The 23386-nt window shown below is 47.0% G+C and overlaps 1 protein-coding gene across 1 annotated transcript in view; it reads right to left on the reverse strand.

Moving 5' to 3' along the window:
- The window catches only part of LOC126335884 (protein PRRC2A), a 1700716-nt gene that overhangs the window by 504382 nt on the left and 1172948 nt on the right, over nucleotides 1–23386 (reverse strand). Inside the window, exons 8-10 of the mRNA XM_049999355.1 lie at nucleotides 14840–15851; nucleotides 8552–8854; nucleotides 1319–1594 (exon numbers count right to left, since the gene is read on the reverse strand). Of these exons, the coding sequence (XP_049855312.1) occupies nucleotides 1319–1594; nucleotides 8552–8854; nucleotides 14840–15851 (1591 nt within the window). The remainder of the gene's footprint in view (nucleotides 1–1318; nucleotides 1595–8551; nucleotides 8855–14839; nucleotides 15852–23386) is intronic.

The following is a 23386-nucleotide window of genomic DNA, read 5'->3' on the forward strand; positions in this document are numbered from 1 at the left end:
TTCGCAACAAACTTCGCATTCAGATAGTGCCCATATAAAACTTCCTGGCAGATAAAAACTGTGTGCCGGACCGAGACTCGAACTCATGACCTTTGCCTTTCGCGGGCAAGTGCTGTACCATTTGAGCTACACAAGCACGACTCACTCCCCGTCCTCACACCTTCACTTCTGCCAGTATCTCGTCTCCTACCTTCCAAACTTCCCAGAAGCTCTCTTGCAGACCATGCTGAACTAGCACTCCTGAAAGAAAGGATATAGCGGAGACATGGCTTAGCCACAACCTGGGGGATGTTTCCAGAATGAGATTTTCACTCTGCAGCGGAGTGTGCGTTGACATGAAACTTCCTGGCAGATTCGAACTGTGAGCTGGACCGAGATCCGAACTGCCGAGTTCGAGTCTCGGTCTAATACACAGTTTGAATCTGCCAGGAAGTTTCATGTCAGCGCACACTCCGCTGCAGAGTGAAAATCTCATTCCAGTGTCCATATATATCACTGAATGTACGACACATAGTTCAGGAGATGTGACGTCATAGACAATCTGCTGCGTGGGAAACGAGCTTCTGCCTACAATGTCCAGCATCAAACACCACGTTTTAATTTGTTACTTCATTACTAATATCCCTATTCGCAACAAAGTTGCAGACAGTGTCTACGTATATCACCGAATATACTCCCAAAATTACGTCACTGGACGACACATTGACACATAGTTCATGTGATACGACGTCATAAACACTGAGATGTTTGAAACTTGTTTTTGCTTAAAACGGAGCGCAGGCTACCCGGACCAATTCACTCAGTGTTTCATAACGAGAACACTTTGTGACCTCCAACTAATTTTAAGTGTAACTTCAAACCTTTTCCAAACTTTTTCTCATTTACATTATTAGTGTCAAATATTTAACATATTAAGCAAGGTATAAAGTAATCAAATGGACGAAAATCGTGGTGCAGGCACCTGTGTCATGAGACTGAGCTTGGGGGGTCACAAGTGACTGTGTCACGATTTATATCTATGTGCTGTGATCAACAGTGCAATTTTGGAGAGCACACTGCTCCATACCTAACTACACAAGTGCCGGCACAACGATGGCTACATCCATGTGGGATAATCAGCAATGCAACCTTGGGGAATACCAAGCTCGCAATCGACGATGCGAGTATCAGCGCCAAGATAACTTATACCCATAGGCTGTGAGCAACAGTACATCCTCGGGATGCAACCAGCTCAAAATCTAACGACACAGCTGCCAAAACCGCAACGTACGTCCATGCTCTGTGACAGGCGGGTGGTGGTACGTGAAGCGGGACTCACCTCCCGGCGGCTGCCGTGTCCCCTGGCGGCGCGGCCGAAACCAGCGTCCATGGAGCGGGTGCGGAGGCTGTTGGCGGCGTCGGGCGGGTGGGGGTGCTGGTGCTGGTGCGGGGGCGGCGGGGGCGGCTGCTGCTGGCGGGAGGCGGCCTCTTCCTTGGGCGGGTCGGCCTTGCGCGCGCCCGGCAGCCCCGGCAGGATCTCCGAGTACTCGTCCTCCGCCTCCTCCACGGGGGACGGCGGCAGTGGCGGGAATTCCAGGTCCGCCGACACCGTCACCTGCGACATAGGGTCCTACGCTGTATGTGCGCACGTTCAGCCACATTTCTCGTGTATGTTAGCTGTTAGAGTACGTGTTCTGAGTGATCCCGGAATTGTAGCTGTGAGGGTGCACTTTTTTCAGCGTCCGGTCGGTCGCGAAATTAAAACCTCACTTGCTTTAAATGAGCAGATGTACTGCGCACAGTCTCGAGTGAGTCCGTCTATAGCGTAAAATCGCACTGTTTAGTTCTGTGTGAGCAGGTAAAGATGTCTACAACAACAGTGTCTGCCGCCAAGTATGACTGCTCTTAAGAGGTTCCGGCTTATTTCTTTCAGCCCACGTAACGTAACTGACTTGCGTTTCCTTCTTAGGCCTGGAATCCCATTGAATGGAATAGAATTGTGAGTCCCGCTAGGTGCTGAGACCAGGTGATAAGCGAAGACATATCACGAGATGCCGTATGGCCCGACAACCATGAGTAATAATCTGAGGTGCCATTTCTTTTCATATTAGGACCCCTTTATTTGCCATCTGTGGCACCCTTAAAGCACAGCGGTAGCTCGGCGATATTCTACGCTCCGTTTTGTTGCCATTCATGGCAAGCCAACCTGGCCTTACATTTCAGCAAGATGATGCCCTACTGCGCACCGCAAGAGTTTCTACTGCTTCTCTTCGTGCTTACCAAACCCAACTTTGGCCAGCAAGGTCGCCGGAACTCTCCCCAATTGGGAACGTTTGGAGCATTATCGACAGGGCCCCCCAGCCAGCTCGGAATTTTGACGACCTAACGCGCCAATTTCGCACGATATCTCTCAGGAGGGCATCCAGCAACTCAGTCAACGACTGCCAAAGCGAATAACTGCTTGCGTTGGGCCAGAGTGGACCAACTTTATCGACTTGTTCAATCTGTGAATCTCTTTCTCTTGCATAAATCATCCAATTTCTCTGAAACTGTAATCATTTGTTTGTTCTGTACATGTAAATCACATCTACCGATTTCCGTCCCATTCGGATAATTCCTTGGTGGTGCGCCGATATCTTTTTGTGTTAGAGTTTATTTCCCTTTACTGCGTTTTCATGATTAATATTTGTAATATTTGTCTTCCCACTGACGTCTCGGTGTTCTATAAAGTAGTCTACGGATCTGTGGCTCCAAAGACAAACGGGGAGTAGAAATTAAATGAAATGCAATTTGTCTGTAACGAGGCATCGGAGGCCACAAGTCTATAATAGCAAAATACGAGAAAATGTCCGCGAATAATTTTAGAAATGTTACTGGTGGAGTTGCCTTTCTCCCTGTACGCAGGGTTATTCATGAAGCATGTCCGTGATTTCGGAAGACGACTGCAAGAAACTACGAGACGGGAAAAAGTTTCTTATCTAGTACATGGAGCATGCTAATGTAGGTTCTGTGACTGTAGTATTGATTTTGAATATAAGCCAGTAATAGATGTCAGGCGTCCTGAGAGAACACAAAAGGACTCATATATAACACTGGATAATGATGTTGAAGGCTGAAAACGGTGTTAGTGCTGAAAACAGAAATAAAGATGCAACTGGTACTGCCATTATTATATAGAAAAATGACACATATCAGTGGGCAGAGCATAAATCTAAGCTTTTAACTCCCATTAAAGATAATATATATGATGAGAGCTTCCGATGCGGCAAACATCAATACATGGATGGGAATGAGCTAGGAAGGAAGTAATGACTTCCAGCCAGGCGCACAAGGCATTGCGGCAATAGAACGGCGAGAGTTAAAAATTTTTATTGGACCAGAGCTCGAATTCTGATGATCCGCTGCTCTAGAACAGTTTTTTTTCTGATCTCATTTTGTTCGTTATTGTTCGTTGCATTCGTGGCGGACGTCCCATGACACCTGTTCAAGTTCATCGTTGATACGTTCATTCAGTTTTTTTATTTTTATTATTTTTATTTTTTTATTACAGAGGGCAGCTAACCCTCTGACAGAACACCCTGAGCTACCATGCCGGCTACCACCTCGGCCTTCCCAATACGCTTCCCGTGAGACCTAAATTCCTAACTTCCCGTTCGTCGCCCCTCAACGAATTCCGTCCATTAACCAGCTATTCGCAGATTTCACATTCCCGTAGGAGCTCGGTCCCTGGTTGTGCATCCGCACTGAAACTTTTGCATTAAAAGCCTTTGTGTCCGTAGAATTATAAATATGAGTGGTGTCTGTTCTGTCTGCACGTGCCTGACGAAACATTCACAATTCATATATATAAATGTCAGTCACTGCTGCTGTAATATTAGCAATTTTTGCCTGACAAACATTAATATACGCTCAATATTAAACACCTGATGGCCTTAAGTTATCGAACAATAGTAAAGTAAAAGAAATGAACCATCGCAGAGCAGCGACAGAATCTATTATTGTTTATCTTTGACATTCTTGCGTGGTGCCTGTAAATCTCTATGTACATGTATCGATCAATGATAAAAAAAATAAAGTTCTTTTTTTTTCGAGACAAATGAGGAATTGGGCGCCTCACCTTTTACTGTTTGTATTCCATGAAAGGAGGACGCGGACTTGCTGCGTTCCGCATCGGTATTTTATATTTTATGTGAAAATATTCAGTGAATATGCTAATTGTTATTATTCCAATCAGAAAACATGTAGTTTCTTGTAACTGATTACGAACAGACAGCATCAAGAGGACATGTTGACTGTTATGTATAAAGTATTTAACCACAATGGTCATCTATTGTAATTTCATATGAAAAGGTACGTAGCATTAAAAAAACGTGTGTTAAAGACAAGTGTGCTCATTTTAGTAAATTAACCTTGATGATTTCCATATCCTCATTTACTTGAATGTTAATTATTTTGTGTTAGTTCATCACCAGAAATTACGATCACGCTGATGGGCCGAACGCAACATGAGGCAGAAGGAACATAATCGTTTTCCTATTATTTCTGAATCAACTCTTTTTTTAAAAATTGTGTAGTGTTGCATTTCTTTGAAAGACTATAAATCTTCTGGTCCCTTAGTGTTGTTCCGGTTATGACTACATCGCGACTATAAAAATGCACAGAAATAATAATGTTTCTTCCGAACGATCTCAAATAAATCCAGAATTTGAAACATGAACATCTGCTAGCATGAGTTTCTTAGAAGTAGATACCTTAGGGGTTGCGAAGCAACTCAAATCGCTTGATACGGGCAAGTCTTCAGGTCCAGATTGTAAACCGATTAGGTTCCTTTCAGATTACGCTGATACTATAGCTCCCTACTTAGCACTCATATACAACCGCTCGCTCACCGATAGATCTGTACCTACAGATTGGAAAATTGCGCAGGTCGCACCAGTGTTCAAGAAGGGTAGTAGGAGTAATCCATTTAACTACAGACCTATATCATTGACGTCGGTTTGCAGTAGGGTTTTGGAGCATATACTGTATTCAAACATTATGAATCACCTCGAAGAGAACGATCTATTGACACGTAATCAGCATGGCTTCAGAAAACATCGCTCTTGTGCAACGCAGCTAGCTCTATATTCGCACGAAGTAATGTCCGCTATCGACAGGGGATCTCAAGTTGATTCCGTATTTCTAGATTTCCGGAAAGCTTTTGACACCGTTCCTCACAAGCGATTTCTAATCAAGCTGCGGAGCTATGGGGTATCGTCTCAGTTGTGCGACTGGATTCGTGATTTCCTGTCAGGAAGGTCGCAGTTCGTAGTAATAGACGGCAAATCATCGAGTAAAACTGAAGTGATATCAGGTGTTCCCCAGGGAAGCGTCCTGGGACCGCTGCTGTTCCTGATCTATATAAATGACCTGGGTGACAATCTGAGCAGTTCTCTTAGACTGTTCGCAGATGATGCTGTAATTTACCGTCTAGTAAGGTCATCCGAAGACCAGTATCAGCTGCAAAGCGATTTAGAAAAGATTGCTGTATGGTGTGTCAGGTGGCAGTTGACGCTAAATAACGAAAAGTGTGAGATGATCCACATGAGTTCCAAAAGAAATCCGTTGGAATTCGATTACTCGATAAATAGTACAATTCTCAAGGCTGTCAATTCAACTAAGTACCTGGGTGTTAAAATTACGAACAACTTCAGTTGGAAGGACCACATAGATAATATTGTCGGGAAGGCGAGCCAAAGGTTGCGTTTCATTGGCAGGACACTTAGAAGATGCAACAAATCCACTAAAGAGACAGCTTACACTACACTCGTTCGTCCTCTGTTAGAATATTGCTGCGCGGTGTGGGATCCTTACCAGGTGGGATTGACGGAGGACATCGAGAGGGTGCAAAGAAGGGCAGCTCGTTTTGTATTATCGCGTTATAGGGGAGAGAGTGTGGCAGATATGATACACGAGTTGGGATGGAAGTCATTACAGCATAGACGTTTTTCGTCGCGGCGAGACCTTTTTACGAAATTTCAGTCACCAACTTTCTCTTCCGAATGCGAAAATATTTTGTTGAGCCCAACCTACATAGGTAGGAATGATCATCAAAATAAAATAAGAGAAATCAGAGCTCGAACAGAAAGGTTTAGGTGTTCGTTTTTCCCGCTCGCTGTTCGGGAGTGGAATAGTAGAGAGATAGTATGATTGTGGTTCGATGAACCCTCTGCCAAGCACTTAAATGTGAATTGCAGAGTAGTCATGTAGATGTAGATGTAGAATCTGCTGCTCTTATTCAAAATAATCCAACCAGGTATTTAATACTCAACGTATGTTATTATAATAGTGTAATCAATCCCTGATTCTGTTGCCAAGTGGCCCACTAAGATATTCACTTTTTCGACATTTTTCAAAAAAAAAAATAATAACAATTCTTTTTCTTTTCGCCGTCCAAGAGCAACGCTATACTGCCTGCGGGAAGGTGCTATTACAGCTGCTGCCTTTGGAAATCTGTTCACTGTGCTGCCTATCTGGCGGCACGGCTTAATACGACGCGACATTACAGAGTCGATGACTTGCCTAAATGTTCTGATTTACGTGACACCTCGTGGAGTGCTCTGCAACTACGCCGCAGCACCATCATGAACAGAAACTTGGAGAGATGCTTAATCTACACTATTGGCCATTAAACTTGCTACACCAAGAAGAAATGCAGATGATAAACGACTATTAATTGAACAAATATATTATACTAGAACTGACATGTGACTACATTTTCACACAATTTGTCTGCATAGATGCTGAGAAATCAGTACCCAGAAGAATAACCTCTGGCCGTAATAACGGCCTTGATTCGCATGGGCACTGAGTCAAACAGAGCTTGGAAGACGTGTACAGGTACAGCTGCCCATGCAGCTTCAACACGATACCACAGTTCATCAAGAGTAGTGACTGGCGTATAGTGACGAGGCAGTTGCTCGGCCACCATTGACCAGACGTTTTCAATTGGTGAGAGATCCGGAAAATGTGCTGGCCAGGGCAGCAGTCGAGCATTTTCTGTATGCGGAAAGGCCCGTACAGGACCTGCAACATGAGGTCGTGCATTATCCTGCTGAAATGTAGGGTTTCGCAGGGATCGAATGAAGGGTAGAGCCACGGGTCATACCACATCTAAAATGTAACGCCCACTGTTGAAAGTGCCGTCAATGCGAACAAGAGGTGACAGAGATGTGTAACCAATGGCACCTCATACCACCACGCCGGGTGATACGGCAGTGTGGCGATGACAAATACACGCTTCCAATGTGCGTTCACCGCGATGTCGCCAAATACGGATGCGACCATCATGATGCTGTAAACAGACCCTGGATTCATCCGAAAAAATGACGTATTGCCATTCGTGCACCCAGGTTCGTCGTTGAGTACATCCTCGCAGGCTCTCCTCTCTGTGATGCAGCGTCAAGGGTAAGCGCAGCCATAGTCTCCGAGCTGATAGTCCATGCTGTTGTAAAAGTCGTCGAACTGTTCGTGCAGATGGTTGTTGTCTGGCAAACGTCCCCTTCTACTGACTGACGTGGCTGCACGATCTGTTACAGCCATGCGGATAAGATGCCTGTCATCTCGACTGCTAGTGAAACGAGGCCGTTGGGATCCAGCACGGCGTTCCGTATTACCTTCCTGAACACACCGATTCCATATTCTGCTAAGAGCAGTGTGGCGATGACAAATACACGCTTCCAATGTGCGTTCACCGCGATGTCGCCAAATACGGATGCGACCATCATGATGCTGTAAACAGACCCTGGATTCATCCGAAAAAATGACGTATTGCCATTCGTGCACCCAGGTTCGTCGTTGAGTACATCCTCGCAGGCTCTCCTCTCTGTGATGCAGCGTCAAGGGTAAGCGCAGCCATAGTCTCCGAGCTGATAGTCCATGCTGTTGTAAAAGTCGTCGAACTGTTCGTGCAGATGGTTGTTGTCTGGCAAACGTCCCCTTCTACTGACTGACGTGGCTGCACGATCTGTTACAGCCATGCGGATAAGATGCCTGTCATCTCGACTGCTAGTGAAACGAGGCCGTTGGGATCCAGCACGGCGTTCCGTATTACCTTCCTGAACACACCGATTCCATATTCTGCTAAGAGCCATTGGATGTAGACTAACGCGAGAAGCAATGTCGTGATACAATGAACCGCAATCGCGATAGGCTACAACCCGTTCTCAATCAGTGTCGGAAACGTGATGGTACGCATTTCTCCTCCATATACGAGGCATGACAGCAACGTTTCACCAGGCAACGTCGGTCAACTGCTGTTTGTGTATGAGAAATCGGTTGGAAACTTTCCTCATATCAGCACGTTGTAGGTGTGGCCACCGGCGCCAACCTTGTGTGAATACTCTAAAAAGTTAATCATCCTGTCGGTTAAATTTCGCGTCTGTAGCACGTCATTTTCGTGGTGTAGCAATTTTAATGGCCAGTAGTGTAATGATGTGAGACATTTCTCTGCATATCTTATAGTTTTCGCGCAGTGGAGTTTTGAAATACCGAAGGGACTTAGAAATAATGCTGTATCGGCTATGCCCGTTACCTGTTGGGCGTGCTGAGACGCGTCGGGAGCGCGGTAGTCTTCCTGGCGGGAGCCGGAGGCGGCTGCGGAGCTGACTGCGGGGGCGGTGGCGCTGCGCGGGGGCGGCGGCGGCCGCACCTCGAGGCGCACGGCGTGCTGCTGGGCCGGCTCGGTGGGGTAGTCGCGGCGCGGCCGGGGCACGTCCACCGGGTGCTGCAGCTGCAGGTGCTCGCGCCGCAGCTGCCGGATCAGCCGCGCCTCCTCCTCGCTCATGTCGTCGCCGCCGCCGCGGCTCGCCGCCGCCTCGTCCGCTGAGCTGCCCTGCTGCACAAGCATGGCGCGAGGCTCGTCTCAGCCCGACACTCACAAATCATACACACTGGTGTGCAAAACATGGTGTGTTATTTCCAAGTATCACAGCCTCATCGAAGTTGGACGTCCGCCCCGATAGCTGAGTGGTCTGCTTGACGGATTGCCGTCCTACGGGCCCGGGTTCGATTCCCGGCTGGGTCGGGGATTTTCTCCGCTCTGGGACTGGCTGCTGTGTTGTCTTCATCATCATTTCATCCCCATCCGGCGCACAGCTCGCTCAATGTGGGGTCGAATGTAATAAGAGCTGCACCGAGGCAGTCGGACCTGCCCCGTAAGGGGCTCCCAGCCAATGACGCCAAATTCTCATTTTCCACCAAACTTGGACCATACTTTGAAAGAACTGCTGAAATATAGTACAGAAGGTACACAATCAGACGAACAGAAATGACAATTTTATTCAGGGATAATAATTACACTGAAGTCACCGCGACTCATGATGGTCCTCAGGACGTGACAAAAGGCAGGACATGCTTCTTAACACAACGTGTGATCACCACAGACAGTAATACGTGCTCTGCATCGTGGTCCCATTTTGGCTACGAGATTGGTACGGAGTTCTTTTGCGGTAGGGCGTTCACCAGCGCGGTTGACAACTGCCGGTTGGTCGATGGCGCATGTGGAGTTGCTGCTTTATGTCTCCCCGAGGAATCCTATGCGTGATGGGCTAGGATTTATTTCAGGGGCAGTGGATAGGTCAGTCCATTCGCTGCCTCTCGTTCCAAAAGCTGATCTGATCGATGCCGTCGCACATTGTCATCCACAAAAATGAAGTCAGGGCCGGATGCACCCCCTGAGAAAACGCATGGGGGAAAGGTTCAAATGGCTCTGAATACTATGGAACTTCTGAGGTAATCAGTCCCCTGGAACTTAGAACTACTTAAACCTTACTAACCTAAGGACATCACACAGATCCATGCCCGTGGCAGGATTCGCACCTGTGACCGTAGCAATCGCGCATTTTCCGACTGAAGCGCCTAGAACCGCTCGGCCGCAGAGACCGGCCATTGCTGAACACCATGCGACGACATTCGTCAGTAGTCCATGCTTGCTGGCTACATCAACACTCCATATGCAGTCGTTTGTGTTCAGGTGTTGACGGCAGCCTACGCATGGATGGTAATCACTTCTGCCGGCGGCTGCTAGTCTCTGACCAATGGAACAGAATGACGCAGAATGTTGCAGGAAGCCCTTTTCTTTTTCTCAGATGTGAAGGGGCTACGACGTTCTCGGTGAAGAATACGGCGATTCTCTCTTGTGGTGCTCAGACGTCGTCGACCGGAACCTCCACGACGAGTGTGGCTGTCCTCACGTTCCCATACAGTACAACATCGTCTCACTGTCACATCCGAATGCGTCACAAATCTGGGTACTGTGGCTATCGACCAGACAGAGGAACAACTGACCAAATATTTGTGAAAATACAATTGGTGGAAAAGTTCTATGAATATGATATAGATCTGCATTTCCTATTCATCGACTTCAAACAAGCCTTTGACAGCATAAATCGGCAAGAACTATACGCAGCACTGAAAGAAGTTGGTAATTTGCTAAACTAATGAGGCTAATCAGAATTACAATGACACACACAAGAGTAAAAATATAGGTCCTTAGCAGAACAACTGAAAGCTTTGACTTTAACAAAGGTGTGAAGCAAGGTGATTGTCTCTCCACTGTCCTATCCAATATAGCCCTGCATAGTGTAGTAAATAAAATCAACAAAAGAGGCACCATATTTATGAAAACTAGCCACATATGTGCATACGCTGATGACATCGCTATAGCACGAAAAAATACCAATACAATACTTGAAACATAACGGGCAATGGAAACAGAAGCCTTAAAAATTGGCCTCACAGTAAATGAAAACAAAGCAAAATATATGGTAATGTCACAATTTGAGGCCAGAAGGACCCCCAAAAACCTAAACATCAATGGGAAATGCTTCAAAGGAGTGTCCTCTTTTAACTACTTGGGAGCCCTAATAACAAATGATAACAGTATGGGAGAGGCTATAAGGGAAAGAATACAAGTAGGAAACAGAGCTTACTTCACAAATATGCAACTTTTCAAAAATAGCCTTCTTACAAGAAAAACTAAACTGCTAATATGTAACTCCCTAGTCCGCCCAGTTCTCACAAATGGGTCAGAGGTATGGACGTTGGAAGAACACGATAAAAATGCACTAAGAACCATTGAGCGGAAAATACTACGCAAAATCTATGGGCATTAAGGGAGGAAGAAGGCTGGAGAATACGCTAGAATGGCGAATTACAAGAGTCAATAATAGGCAGGGACAAAGTAAAATTTGTGAAATCACAGCTAATACGATGGCTAGGAGACTTGGAGAGAATGGCAGAGGATAGAATTCCAAAGGAAATGATGAAAGCTGTGATCCATTCAGTTAGGCGAAGAGGGAGACGTAGAAGAAGATGTATCGACGAGGTAATAATGGATATCGCGAGTATGGGAGTCCGGGGGTAGAAAAGAGCAGCAAATAACCGATAAGTGTGGAAGAAGATTGTTGAAGAAGCCAAGGCTCACCAAGGGCTGTAGCGCTACTAAAAAAGAAGAAGATTGGGCAAGCCGCCCAAACGGTAACTCAAAATGAGGCCCATTTTCAAACTCTGTCAGGAGCTGAAACGCCGTCTGTCAAGCGTACGCGGCATTTCCGTAGCCTTTGCAGTGATCATTTAACATGTGCCGATGTTCAAACCCTTGCATAACCTATCAGTCCTGGTAATAACACTAAAGAAGTCGAGAGGCCGCTATACCTTTCGCAGAGGATTTAAACTCTAATCATTTACACAGGCGTGTACGTGTAAGAAGATGTATGAATATGTGATGATGCAATCTGCGTGCTTACTTCTTTGTCAGGAAGTGTATTAATACCACTTATCAGTATTTATCATATTAAAATTATCGTCATTTCTTACGTAACTATCATGTCAACAGTAGTGTGTGTGTATGCAAGACTGGGGTCCGATGTAACACAAGTCCTGAAAAATGTTATATTACCGCGCTGAGCTGCTGGTAAAATACTGTATCTTAGGTGAAATATTATGCTGTGAACACTTTTATGAACCTGATGGTGGTCAGTCAGCTGAAACTAGTTGTAAAAAACAGTATTTCATCAACACGTCAGGGCGATAATACGGCATTTTTCAAATATATAAGAGCTATGGGGCATCACCTCCTGAAAATTTACACGATGTTCGAATTTCCCATCATAAAATTGTAGTAACTGTAGAGGGAATAGGTAGATAATATTTTGAACAGAAACTAATGTCCAGGAACGTATCGTTTCCGTGCTGCAGCAGTTTGTAAATGTTTGCTAGATAGGTGTACAACAGGGTAGTCACGGTGGGGATCGTTACGTCGGATCAGATGTTGTCATTTAACGTCTATCGTAACTCTCTGACCTGGTTCGAGCTTCATTCCCGTGTCTGTGAGTGCTAGAACAACGTGGTTGCGTACAGAATATACCGACATTATCTCTCCGAATGAACAAGCTCACAGTAATGGCAGTTCGTCGTCTTCATCACGAGCGTTCTCCACAACGTTCGATTCTGTCACAAACCCATTTCGCCACAACTACGCAACAGCTTCGAGAAAGGATAGTTTCACCATCAGAGGGCGCGACTGTGGTGCTTAAAGGAGACACTGGATACCCAAACTGCAAGAGGCCGTACTGCATCACGTTGAAGAGAAGCTGTCAACGAGTACACGAGCAATGTCTTTAGCTATTAATGAGTGGAATTGTAAAAGACGCGATATACTTGGTCACACTTAATCAATTACTTGTCAATGTAGAAGGATTACCAACATGTTTTCAAGTGGCTGTGTAAGTAGCGTGAATAAAAGGTTACTATGTGTAAGAAGCGTGAAGCGCACTTGGAATGTATCCTGATGGCTGAAAGAGGTACGCGCACTTTGAATATGAAAATGCTATCTGATGTTGAAATCAAAGTAAAGGATTCTGTTGCCGCCAACTCTAGCCACACGACAAATAAGAGGTTGCGCTGAGTCGGAAAATTACTTGATTTATTCATAAGAAAAAACTGACAAAAGAACATTCATTGTAAAGTCACTTATAAAGAATGGGATGTAACTGTTAATATGATCCAGGCACTGTTCCCGTGAATAAAATATTGAATAAAGTAAAGAGTGCGTGAACACTGTGCATAAGTGCAGCTTGCAGCAACATTCTTGAAAAGAAGATCTATTCCAGAGGAACTGTTTCAAATAAAGAAAAGGACACTAATTATTGTACCTGTGGACATGGAAACGCTATGGGTTGGCTAACAAGGAAAACTACAAGGTAAATGGCGCACGTAACGGAGACGCAACGTCGGTACACTGTATAAGATTGGAGGGAAAATTATCTACTCCTTAAAGCATTGATACAATGCATGTCTAGAATGCTGTTGCCTGGAAATACGTTTCACATCAGACTCGTGTGCCCCCGTGGTTCGCGGAGACACAGTTTCTATGTAACGTGGCCAAATTTTAGTAACATCAAACCACGCAGTCGCGAGCAATGAACATTTTATGGAGGGCACATTTCAATAGACAAATGATAATGGCAGAGGGCCAACAAACTCTAATATTAACCCACGTGGATAGTTTCCACTGCACATGAGGTAATGACACAAAGAAAATTCACAAAGAAGCAAAAATTACCGAGATTCGGAAAAGATTAGTGTGCATACACGTTCAGGTGCAGGCACACAAACATTCACACAGAACTGAGGGCTCTTGAACATATGGTACATCTTTGGGGTGCGTTCTTCTTACGGATCAAAGCCAAGTCTGCATTAGGAATCAAACTGAAAGTCTGCAGAAGCCTTGCATTCCTTGCTGCGACCGAGTAAATCAACTTTACAAGATGAAACAAGAGACCAAAAGCTAAAAGCTCCCCTCTTGCTATGAGACAACGCGCCACTGGGTTAAGTCAGCTCACCCTTCTTCGAAGAGACTTCGGCTGCAGACCGTCGGGGAGCTGGAAGCAGACTGACTGACTCTCACACACTCCAACGTCTCCCACGTGAACCCGTGGCCAGGCAAACCCAGAGATGAGGCTTCCGCCACCAACCTAACGCCGGTAACTTTCACACAATGGGGAGCAAACCTCTTTGCCTATCTGAAAACTACAAGCATTGACCATTCTGTACGACTACTGCTGATTCTCTGCAGCAGCCTAAACCACCGTATAGCAAAATGAAACACACCCATGTTCATTCACTCACGCATGCAGGAGAGTTCTTTATCACTGTAAAGCAAATAAAATGATAATGAAAGGAGACCGTAGGACCCTTTCAGTTGCAGTGCGGAAATGGTACGTTTCTGGACATGGGTTCCAGCTTAAAATATTATCTACGCACTTGCCTCTACAAGTACAGGAAGTTCGTAATGGGAGTACCCTATAGAAGGCCTGGAGTTCCTAACTGATCAGGTCAAATAAATAAGATGTTGCAGATACTTCTCCACGCGGGATTAGCCGCTGCAGTCATAGACTGTGCGCCTGATCCTCGCGTAGGTTCTAGTTCTCCCTCGGGCATGGGTGTGTGTGTTTGTCCTTAGGATAGTTTGGGTTAAGTAGAGTGTAAGCTTAGGGAGTGATGAACCTTAAGAGTTAAGTCCGATAAGATTTCACACACATCTGAACATTTGATTTTTTTGCAGATGGTTCAGATGGCTCTGAGCACTATGAGACTTAACATCTGAGGTCATAAGTGCCCTAGAACTTAGAACTATTTAAACCTAACTAACCTAAGGACATCACTCAAATCCATGCCCGAGGCAGGATTCGAACCTGCGACTGTAGCTGTCACATGGTTTTAGACTGAAGAGCCTACAACCGTTTGGCCACTCTGGCCAAGATGTTGCAGAATGAGCCAGAGTGAGCGTGGGTAGGCAGAAATGAGCGGCAGTGCTTACCGTGCTGCAGCAGTTGACGCCCTCGTCGTGGCTGGGGCTGGGGGTCACCTCGAGGCTGTCCTCCTGGCTGAGCTTCCCGTTGATGTCGGTGCTGTTGAGGCTGCTGACGTCGGCGTCGTGGTCGGCGCTGGACGCCTCGGGCAGCCCGTCGTCCAGGCCGTCGTGCGGCGAGCGCTCCCCGTCGAGAGCGAATCGCCGGTAGCCGGGGTCGCCGTCGCGCACCCTGACGCGGTCCACGTCGGCGCCCCGCCTGGCGCGCAGCGCGCTTCGCGATCCCGCCTCCCTGCCGGTCAGTGCCTCCTCGTCCAGGCTGGAGTCGGCCAGCATGTCCTCGCGGCTGGAGCTGGCCGGCACGTCGAGGCTGTTGCACGAGCTGAGTTCCTCGCTCTGGCTGGTCGCTCGCCGGTCGTCCGCGTCAGAGAAGTCGAGGCTCTCGTCCTTGCCGTTGGCCAGCGGGAAGAGCAGGTCGGCATCGGACTCCGGGCGGCGGTCTCCCTCTATGATGCAGCGGATGGCCTCCTCGCACTGGCTGAGGCGGCGCTTGTTCTCTACGTCGGACACTGCCTGCCCTCCGGAGGGCGCATCGCCGTGCCCGCGGCCCCGCAGGAAGTAACAGCCGCCTCCGCCGCCGCCGCCACCGGTCGCACCCTCCGCCTCGTCCACGCTGGAGCCTTCCGCGTCGTCGCGCCGCCAGTACCCGTCGCGGCTGCCGCTCGGGGACGCCAGCTCGCCTTCGGGCCCCGCCGCAGCTGCCGAGGCTGCTGCTGCGGCCTCCGGATGAGGCGAGCGGTGCCCGTTGAGGACAGTGGCGCCGGCGGCGGCGGCGACGTCCGCGTCGTCGTCGTCGTCCTCCTCGAGCGTGACGGCGAGCTCGTGCAGGCGCGACAGGCGGTGTCCATCGGAGCGCGACCGCTCCAGCGGCGGCGGCTCCACGGGCAGGCTGGGCAGCGACACGACCCGCACCAGCGCGGGCGGCGCCGGCGGCGGGAAGTCGGGCGGCGGCTCGTCCAGCCTGCCACACCAAAAACACGCATATACCAACAAGCACAGTGTCTTTCATTTCGAAGAAAACATGTTTCCAGGTCTACAGGGTGCTCCATTGATCGTGACCAGACCAAATATCTCATGAAAAAAGTGTGAAACGAAAAAACGTCAAAGAGCGAAACTCGTCTAGCTTGAAGAGGGAAACCAGATGGCGCTATGGTTGGCCCACTAGATGGCGGTGCCATAGGTCAAACGGATATCAACTGCGTTTTCTTTTTAAATAGGAACCCCAATTTTTTATTACATATTCGTCTAGTACATAAAGAAATATGAATGTTTTAGTTGGACCACTTTTTTCGCTTTGTGATAGATGGCGCTGTAATAGTCACAAACATATGGTTCAAAAATGGCTCTGAGCACTATGTGACTCAACTGCTGTGGTTATCAGTCCCCTAGAACTTAGAACTACTTAAACCTAACTAACCTAAGGACATCACACACATCCATGCCCGAGGCAGGATTCGAACCTGCGACCGTAGCAGTCTCACGGTTCCGGACTGCGCACCTAGAACCGCGAGACCACCGCGGCCGGCACACAAACATATGGTTCACAATTTTAGACGAACAGTTGGTAACAGGTAGGTTTTTTAAATTAAAATACAGAACGAAGAGAAATTTGTTAACATCGAGTGTAGATCTAAGTGTCAGGAAGTCGATTCTGAAAGTATTTGTATGGAGTGCAGCCATGTATGGAAGTGAAACATGGACAATAAATAGTTTGGACAAGAAGAGAATAGAAGCTTTTCAACTGTGGTGCTACAGAAGAATGTTGAAGATTAGATGGGTAGATCACATAACTAATGAGGAGGTATTGAGTAGGATTGAGGAGAAATCTGTGGCACAATTTGACTAGAAGAAGGGATTGGTTGGTAGGACATGTTCTGAGGCATCAAGAGATCACCAATTTAGTATTGGAGGGCAGCGTGGAGGGTAAAAATCATAGAGGGAGACCAATAGATAAATACTGTAAACAGATTCAGAAGGATGTAGGTTGCAGTAGTTACTGGGAGATGAAGAAGCTTGCACAGGATAGAGTAGCATGGAGAGCTGCATCAAACCAGTCTCAGGACTGAAGACCACAACAACAACAACAGAACGAAGTACGTTTGAACATTTTATTTCGGTTGTTCCAATGTGATACATGTACCTTTGTGAACTTATCACTTCTGAGAACGCATGCTGTTACAGCGTGATTACCTGTAAATACCACAGTAATGCAATAAATGCTCAAAATGATATCCGTTAACCTCAGTGCACTTGGCAATACGTGTAACGACATTCCGGTCAACAGCGAGTAGTTCGCCTTCCGTAATGTTCGCACATGCATTGGCAAATGCGCTGACGCGAGTTGTCAGGGGTTGTCGGTGGATCACGATAGCAAATATCCTTCAACTTTCCCCACAGAAAGAAATCCGGGAACGTCAGATCCGGTGAACGTGCGGGCCATGGTATGGTGCATCGACGACCAATCCACATGTCCTGAAATATGTTATTCAATACCGATTCAATCGCACGCGAGGTATGTGCCGGATATCCATCATGTTGGAAGCACATCGCCATTCTGTCATGCAGTGAAACATCTTGTAGTAACATCGGTAGAACATTAAGTATGAAATCAGCATACATTGCACCATTTAGATTGCCACCGATAAAATGGGGGCTAATTATCCTACCTCCCTTAATGCCGCACCATACATTAACCCGCCAAGGTCGCTAATGTTGCATTTGTCGCAGCCGTCGTGGATTTTCCATTTCCCAATAGTCCATATTATGCCGGTTTACGTTACCGCTGTTGGTGAATGACGCTTCGTCGCTAAATATAACACGTGCAAAAAATCTGTCATTGTCCCGTAATTTCTCTTCTACCCAGTGACATGACGTTCAAACTCGTCGCCATGCAATCCCTGGTGCATAGAAATATGGTATGGGTGCAGTCGATGTTGATGTAGCAGTCTCAACACCGACGTTTTTGAGATTCTCGATTCTCGCGCAGCTTGTCTGCTACTGATGTGCGGATTAGCCGGGACAACAGCTAAAACACCTACTTGGGCACCATCAATTGTTGCAGGTCGTGGTTGACTTTTCACATGTGGCTGAACACTTCCTGTTTCCTTAAATAACGTAACTATCTGGCGAACGGTCGGGACACTTGGATGATGTCGTCCAGGATACCGAGCAGCATACACAGCACGCGCCCGTTGGGCATTTTGATCACAATAGCATACATCAACACGATATCGACCTTTTCTGTAATTGGTAATCGGTCCATTTTAACACGGGTAATGTATCACGAAGCAAATACCGTCCGCGCTGGCGGAATGTTACGTGATACCTACGTTGTGTATTTAAGTTAAAAAACTTACGTGTTACCAACTGTTCGTGTAAAATTGTGAGCCATATGTTTGTGACTATTACTGCGCCATCTATCACAAAGCGAAAAAAGTGGTCCAACTAAAACATTCATATTTCCCTAATTTGAAGCAAAACTTGTTCTTAACGCGTCGGTTCGTTTTGCGTTCCAGTTTGTAAGTGCACGAGTGCGGTGGACGTTTGCGGATTATCGGCGGCTGTCTTCGAGTATTAGAACAGAAGAGCTGAAGATAGGCAACGACCGCGTAAGCTCTATTGTCCAAGAACATTCTCTGACGCTCCGAATGTCCAGCATTGCCTAACTATGGCGCTTCGAGCGATTCCGTACGAAGCGTTTGCTGACAGTTTCCATCAGCTTTACGATTGATTTTGTTGTGTGTTGTAGCTAATGGTGATTACTTTGAAGGTTAGTAAAGTTATTTTGTTTGTAACTCTTGTTTCCTTTGTTTCCAGAGGCCGTTCCCTATCTTTTCGGGCGCACCTAGTATTGCACATATTTTATTAGGTGATCTGTAGTGTTTCCAGACAACGGATACACGTTAGTTACATACGTATAGCCATGATTTATCACTTACTTTCGTTTTCGTAAGTAAGTGATAAATCATTCATTTAAACGTGCTGCCAGGTAGCACTACAGATCGCCTAGCAAAAATCTATAACTAAATAATTTTCTTCATACTGTAGACCATTGACGATGTCTGAATGAACCAGCGAAACATGTTTGGTTGCAAACAAAATCATTTCGTAGCAAATAATTCCTGGCCGGCCATGGGTGCTAGCCGTGTGCGCTATTATAGTCGTCTCGGCCACTTTCTGACTGCAGCCGCAAAGGTTTTTTTTTCAGCCAGTGTATAATCTCTCCATAATCATCCTAAATGGGTGGAGGACGTAGCAGAGTAGGTCGGTTTCAAGGGCGCTTAATTTCTCCCTGACGGCCGGTGTTTCCAACATCATAAACGTCCTGTCACGAAGCAGCACCTTGCAGAAGTCCTGCTCCTATTTCCAATTGTCTGGAAGTCCTAAACGTAGACAAAATCGTGCAGCGTTTTGGGGGTTCACGAACTCGAGGAGTCGGACGGCAGGCCTCGTGGTGTGTAGAAGTCATGTGCTCGCTGGGGCAACTGGAGTTTTCATTACGTACTTGTTACGTAGGGAGGTGGTGATCCATCGCGATCAACCTAGTGACGTGTTCCAGTACGAAAGGCTGACACAATCCGGAGCGCGTTTGTAGGTTAGCTCTTGGAATTAGACTTAGCAACATCCATGTTTATATCGGCGAGTGTTGCGGAGTAGTGTCTGTGAACCTGTTCGGTAAAGAGAGGCCCCATGACAGAGCTTTGGGCCATTAGCCAGCTGGAGGAGGTGTTCGATAAAAATGACGGATCTCTTTGGGTTTTTCATTGGTTTATGTACATGATAAACTTATTGAAGGAGCTGCTGTCGAAGAATGGCTACTAATATTAATAATATAGTGAACACAGTTGTGAAAGAAACCAGATTTTGCCAACTGACTGCGTACAAGTTCTTTTAGGTGTTTTCTAATTACTCTACTTTTACTGTGAAAGGCATGTACAGCAACGATGAGTCACATACCACAAAACAAAGGATACGTCGTAATGTCACGGATTGCTTGGAATCAGAGAACGCCGCACATACAAGTACAAAAGTATGCAACTCAGCTGTTAAATCAAGTGAGACGTTCAATACCTTCCGTTCCAGCGTGATGTTTGCATAATGGTGGTGGCCAAATTCGAGACGATCTAAGCTACGTACGACGTGCCAGAAATTCCTTTCCTACTCATTTCGATTCAATACCTCTTTGTTAGTTGCCTACCCAGTCTTCAGAATTTTTCTCACTAGCGTCTATTGTCTTCTTGTCTGGACTTGTTATCATCCATTTTTCACTACCGTACAAGGTTACATTTCAGGCAAACACCTTACTTAATGCTACATCAAGTGTTAATGAATTTTTCTCTTTCAGAAATGCATTTCTTCCTATTGCTAGTCTGCACCTTACGTTGTTTCTACTTTGTCCATCCTCCGCTACTTTGCTGCCCAAACAGTCGATTTCAGTGTCTCATTTCCTATTCTACTTCCTAAAGCAAATCAAAAGGAAAAACTAAATTAGAATTATACCAATACCTTCAGCTGCTGATGGGCGTTGACAACGGGGACAGGTGAAAATGTGTGCCCCGACCGGGACTCGAACCTGGGATCTCCTACTTACATGGCAGACGCTCTATCCAGTTTTTTTTTCCATTTTTTGCTATTAGATTTTTTCATTTCTTTTTTTCTTTTTTTTTCAAAAAAAGAAAAGAAAAAATCAGTCTGTGCATAAAATAACCTCCCATCTTTTTGGTTACTTTCATGGAAATGCGATGACAAAGCCAAAAAACTGAAGTTGTACTAAGGCACTTATGCAAATAACATGTACAGAAATATGTCAATGAATACTTAAAGAAAATGGTGTTTCTACACACACTAATTATTAAGCTCAACAAAAATATAATCACAGCCTACAATGCTTATTTCACAAACTACTAACTACATTTTTTTTTGAGAATGCATAAAAAAAACAAGGCCGCCATGCGCAAAAAGTTGCCAATAAAGTGAACTAAAAAGGGCCATCTTGCTCGCCGCGGTCACATTGCTAGGCGGGCGGCCAGGAACGGGCGGTCGTCATTGCATTGGACATCACCAGCCACCAATCGTTGGAGCGCCCGGGGCCGCTGCACACAGTCAGAGACTGTTTCTGTTACCATAGGGGAATCGTGGAAAGATCACATCTACAAGTTAATGTCTTCTCACACCCGGCACACCCCAGCTGGGTGGTGGGTCCATGAATGACGAACCCAAATAGTTCGCAAAAAGGTTCCGGTAATCCTGTCTGTTCGTTAAGACCAGAAACTCGTCGATCATATAGTACCATAAATCGAGGACGTCTTTGTCTCCATCGCGGTATATGTAGTGTATCGCCATTCCTCGTACCCAATTAACCGCATTCATCCGGGTCATAGGGAAATAGACAGCGTCGGGATGAAAGAGTTCTTGGGGTAAAATCGAAACGTAGGGGCGGCGGAGCAGGAAAGCCAGGATCTGGCGGATCAGTTTCCAGCACTCACGCGCGGGGCCACAGTTCAGTCTATGTTCGTCTGTGTCTAACGTCGTGCAACGGGGGCACACAGGGTCGTCAATTAGGTGAATGGCATGCAGCCGTTGTCGGGTTGGAAGTTTCTCGTTAACGACCACATACCACGTCGACCGCACGAAAGTAGACAGGAACGGCGCGTGGATGGCTCGCCATACTCGTGGCCAGTCGACCGTAGGGTGGCGCCGTACAATGTCGTTATCCGGAGTCCAGTGCTGGAGAGTGCTATAATAAGTCTTCGCTGTCGGATTCCGTGTCTCCGATATAACCCGCAACACATAGCTATGCTCTACGAAAAACGTTCTAATGTGTGACAGCGAGGGAGATAAATGTCCAACTGGTATCGGTGGGTACAGCGTACGTGGGGCCACTTCTTCAATCAGTAGGCCGGGGAGACTGGCTGTTGGTGAAAGCCAGAGTCGCCTCATGGAACGGAGATACAGTGCCAGCGCTCTGTGCTTGACGTGAGTGAGTCCAACACCGCCTTTGTCGAAGGGTAAAGTAAGCGTAACAAAACGGATCTTGAAAACAGCACCATCGTTCACCACGTGTCCAAACACTGCCTGTATCCTGGAAGCCATCGTGTCCGTTATCGGCAGTACATGGGCGTAATGGTTAAGGTGAGAAGCCATGTACACATTGACGTATTGGGCGCGTTGCAAAATGTTCAATGATCTGAATTTATTGAGACGAGCCTCTAAACGGAGTCCTCGTAAGACCATACGATACGTAAAGGCCGCCGTGCGTTGTATTTGTCGATGGAGTGATATACCTAAACACTTGAGCATCGGGACCTTTGTCAGAGGTACGGCCAGACCTGCAGGCATTCCTCGTCCTACCTCCATGTAGCGTGATTTCCGAAGGTTGAGCACACTGCCTGCCACCGCCCCATACTGGTGGAGCCAGGAAAACGCCGTGTGTATTTCGTCACCAGACCGTGCTAAGAACATCACATCGTCGGCGTATGCACCACATCGAAAGGTTACGGAACGGAGGGTAAGTCCTTCTAAGCGTCGCCGTAGTCCGTGAAGAGCTGGTTCGAGGGCAACGGCGAAGAGCATGGCAGAAAGAGGACAACCCTGCCGGACGGACCTGTTGACACGGACGGGGGCGGACCGACAGCCGTTGATCATAATCCTCGTGACAGCCCCATGGATCAATCGAAGCACAACAGACGTCGTCAGACGCGGAACACCGATGTGTTCCATAACAGTACGCAGGAAACCATGGTTAACGCGGTCGAAAGCATGGTCGAAGTCCAGCGCAACAAGAGCGCCTTGGAGGCGGCAAGTTTGCATGAGCGCCACCACGTCTCTATAGGTGCTTAAAGTCGTAAACACATTAGTGTCGCCCCCGAGGCAGGTTTGATCAGTGTGAATGGCCGCCATTACCGTAGGTTTGAGCCTCTCACGGAGCATGCGTGTCAACAGCTTGTAGTCAGTGTTTAGCATTGTCAACGGGCGAAAATCAAGAGGGCGACGGCCTCCGCCGGGTTTGGGCACAGGGATCAAGAGACCCTCAGTAAAGTCAGATGGTACCTGAAAATCGGCGTCCGGGAGTTCACTGTACATCCTGACCCACATTGGACCCATGAGATCAAAGAACCGCTTGTAAAATTCAAGAGGGAGGCCGTCAGGGCCAGGCGTTTTGTTGGGAGAGCCACGCAACAGAGCCTCTCGCAGTTCTTCCAAAGTCACCGCCGACAAGAGCGTAGCATCATCTTGTAGGTTCCGAGAGACTGGTAGGTCAGATAGGACTTCCCTGACCCCTACATTCATGTGGGACTCCCTCTCGTAAAGAAGTTTATATGACTGTGTGAACGCTCGGACGATATCCATTTGTGCGTCAACGCGTCGCCCGTCCTCCGTCTCAACCTCGGTAATGAGCTGCCTCTTGCGTCTTCGGCGTTCTTGAATGATATGGTGGAGGGAAGGTCGTTCACCACGAACGTCATCAGTCGTCCTCGCTCGCACCCGCACACCCGC

The sequence above is a fragment of the Schistocerca gregaria genome, chromosome 2 (genome assembly GCF_023897955.1).
Source record: "Schistocerca gregaria isolate iqSchGreg1 chromosome 2, iqSchGreg1.2, whole genome shotgun sequence".
Classification (NCBI taxonomy): Eukaryota; Metazoa; Arthropoda; class Insecta; order Orthoptera; family Acrididae; genus Schistocerca; species Schistocerca gregaria.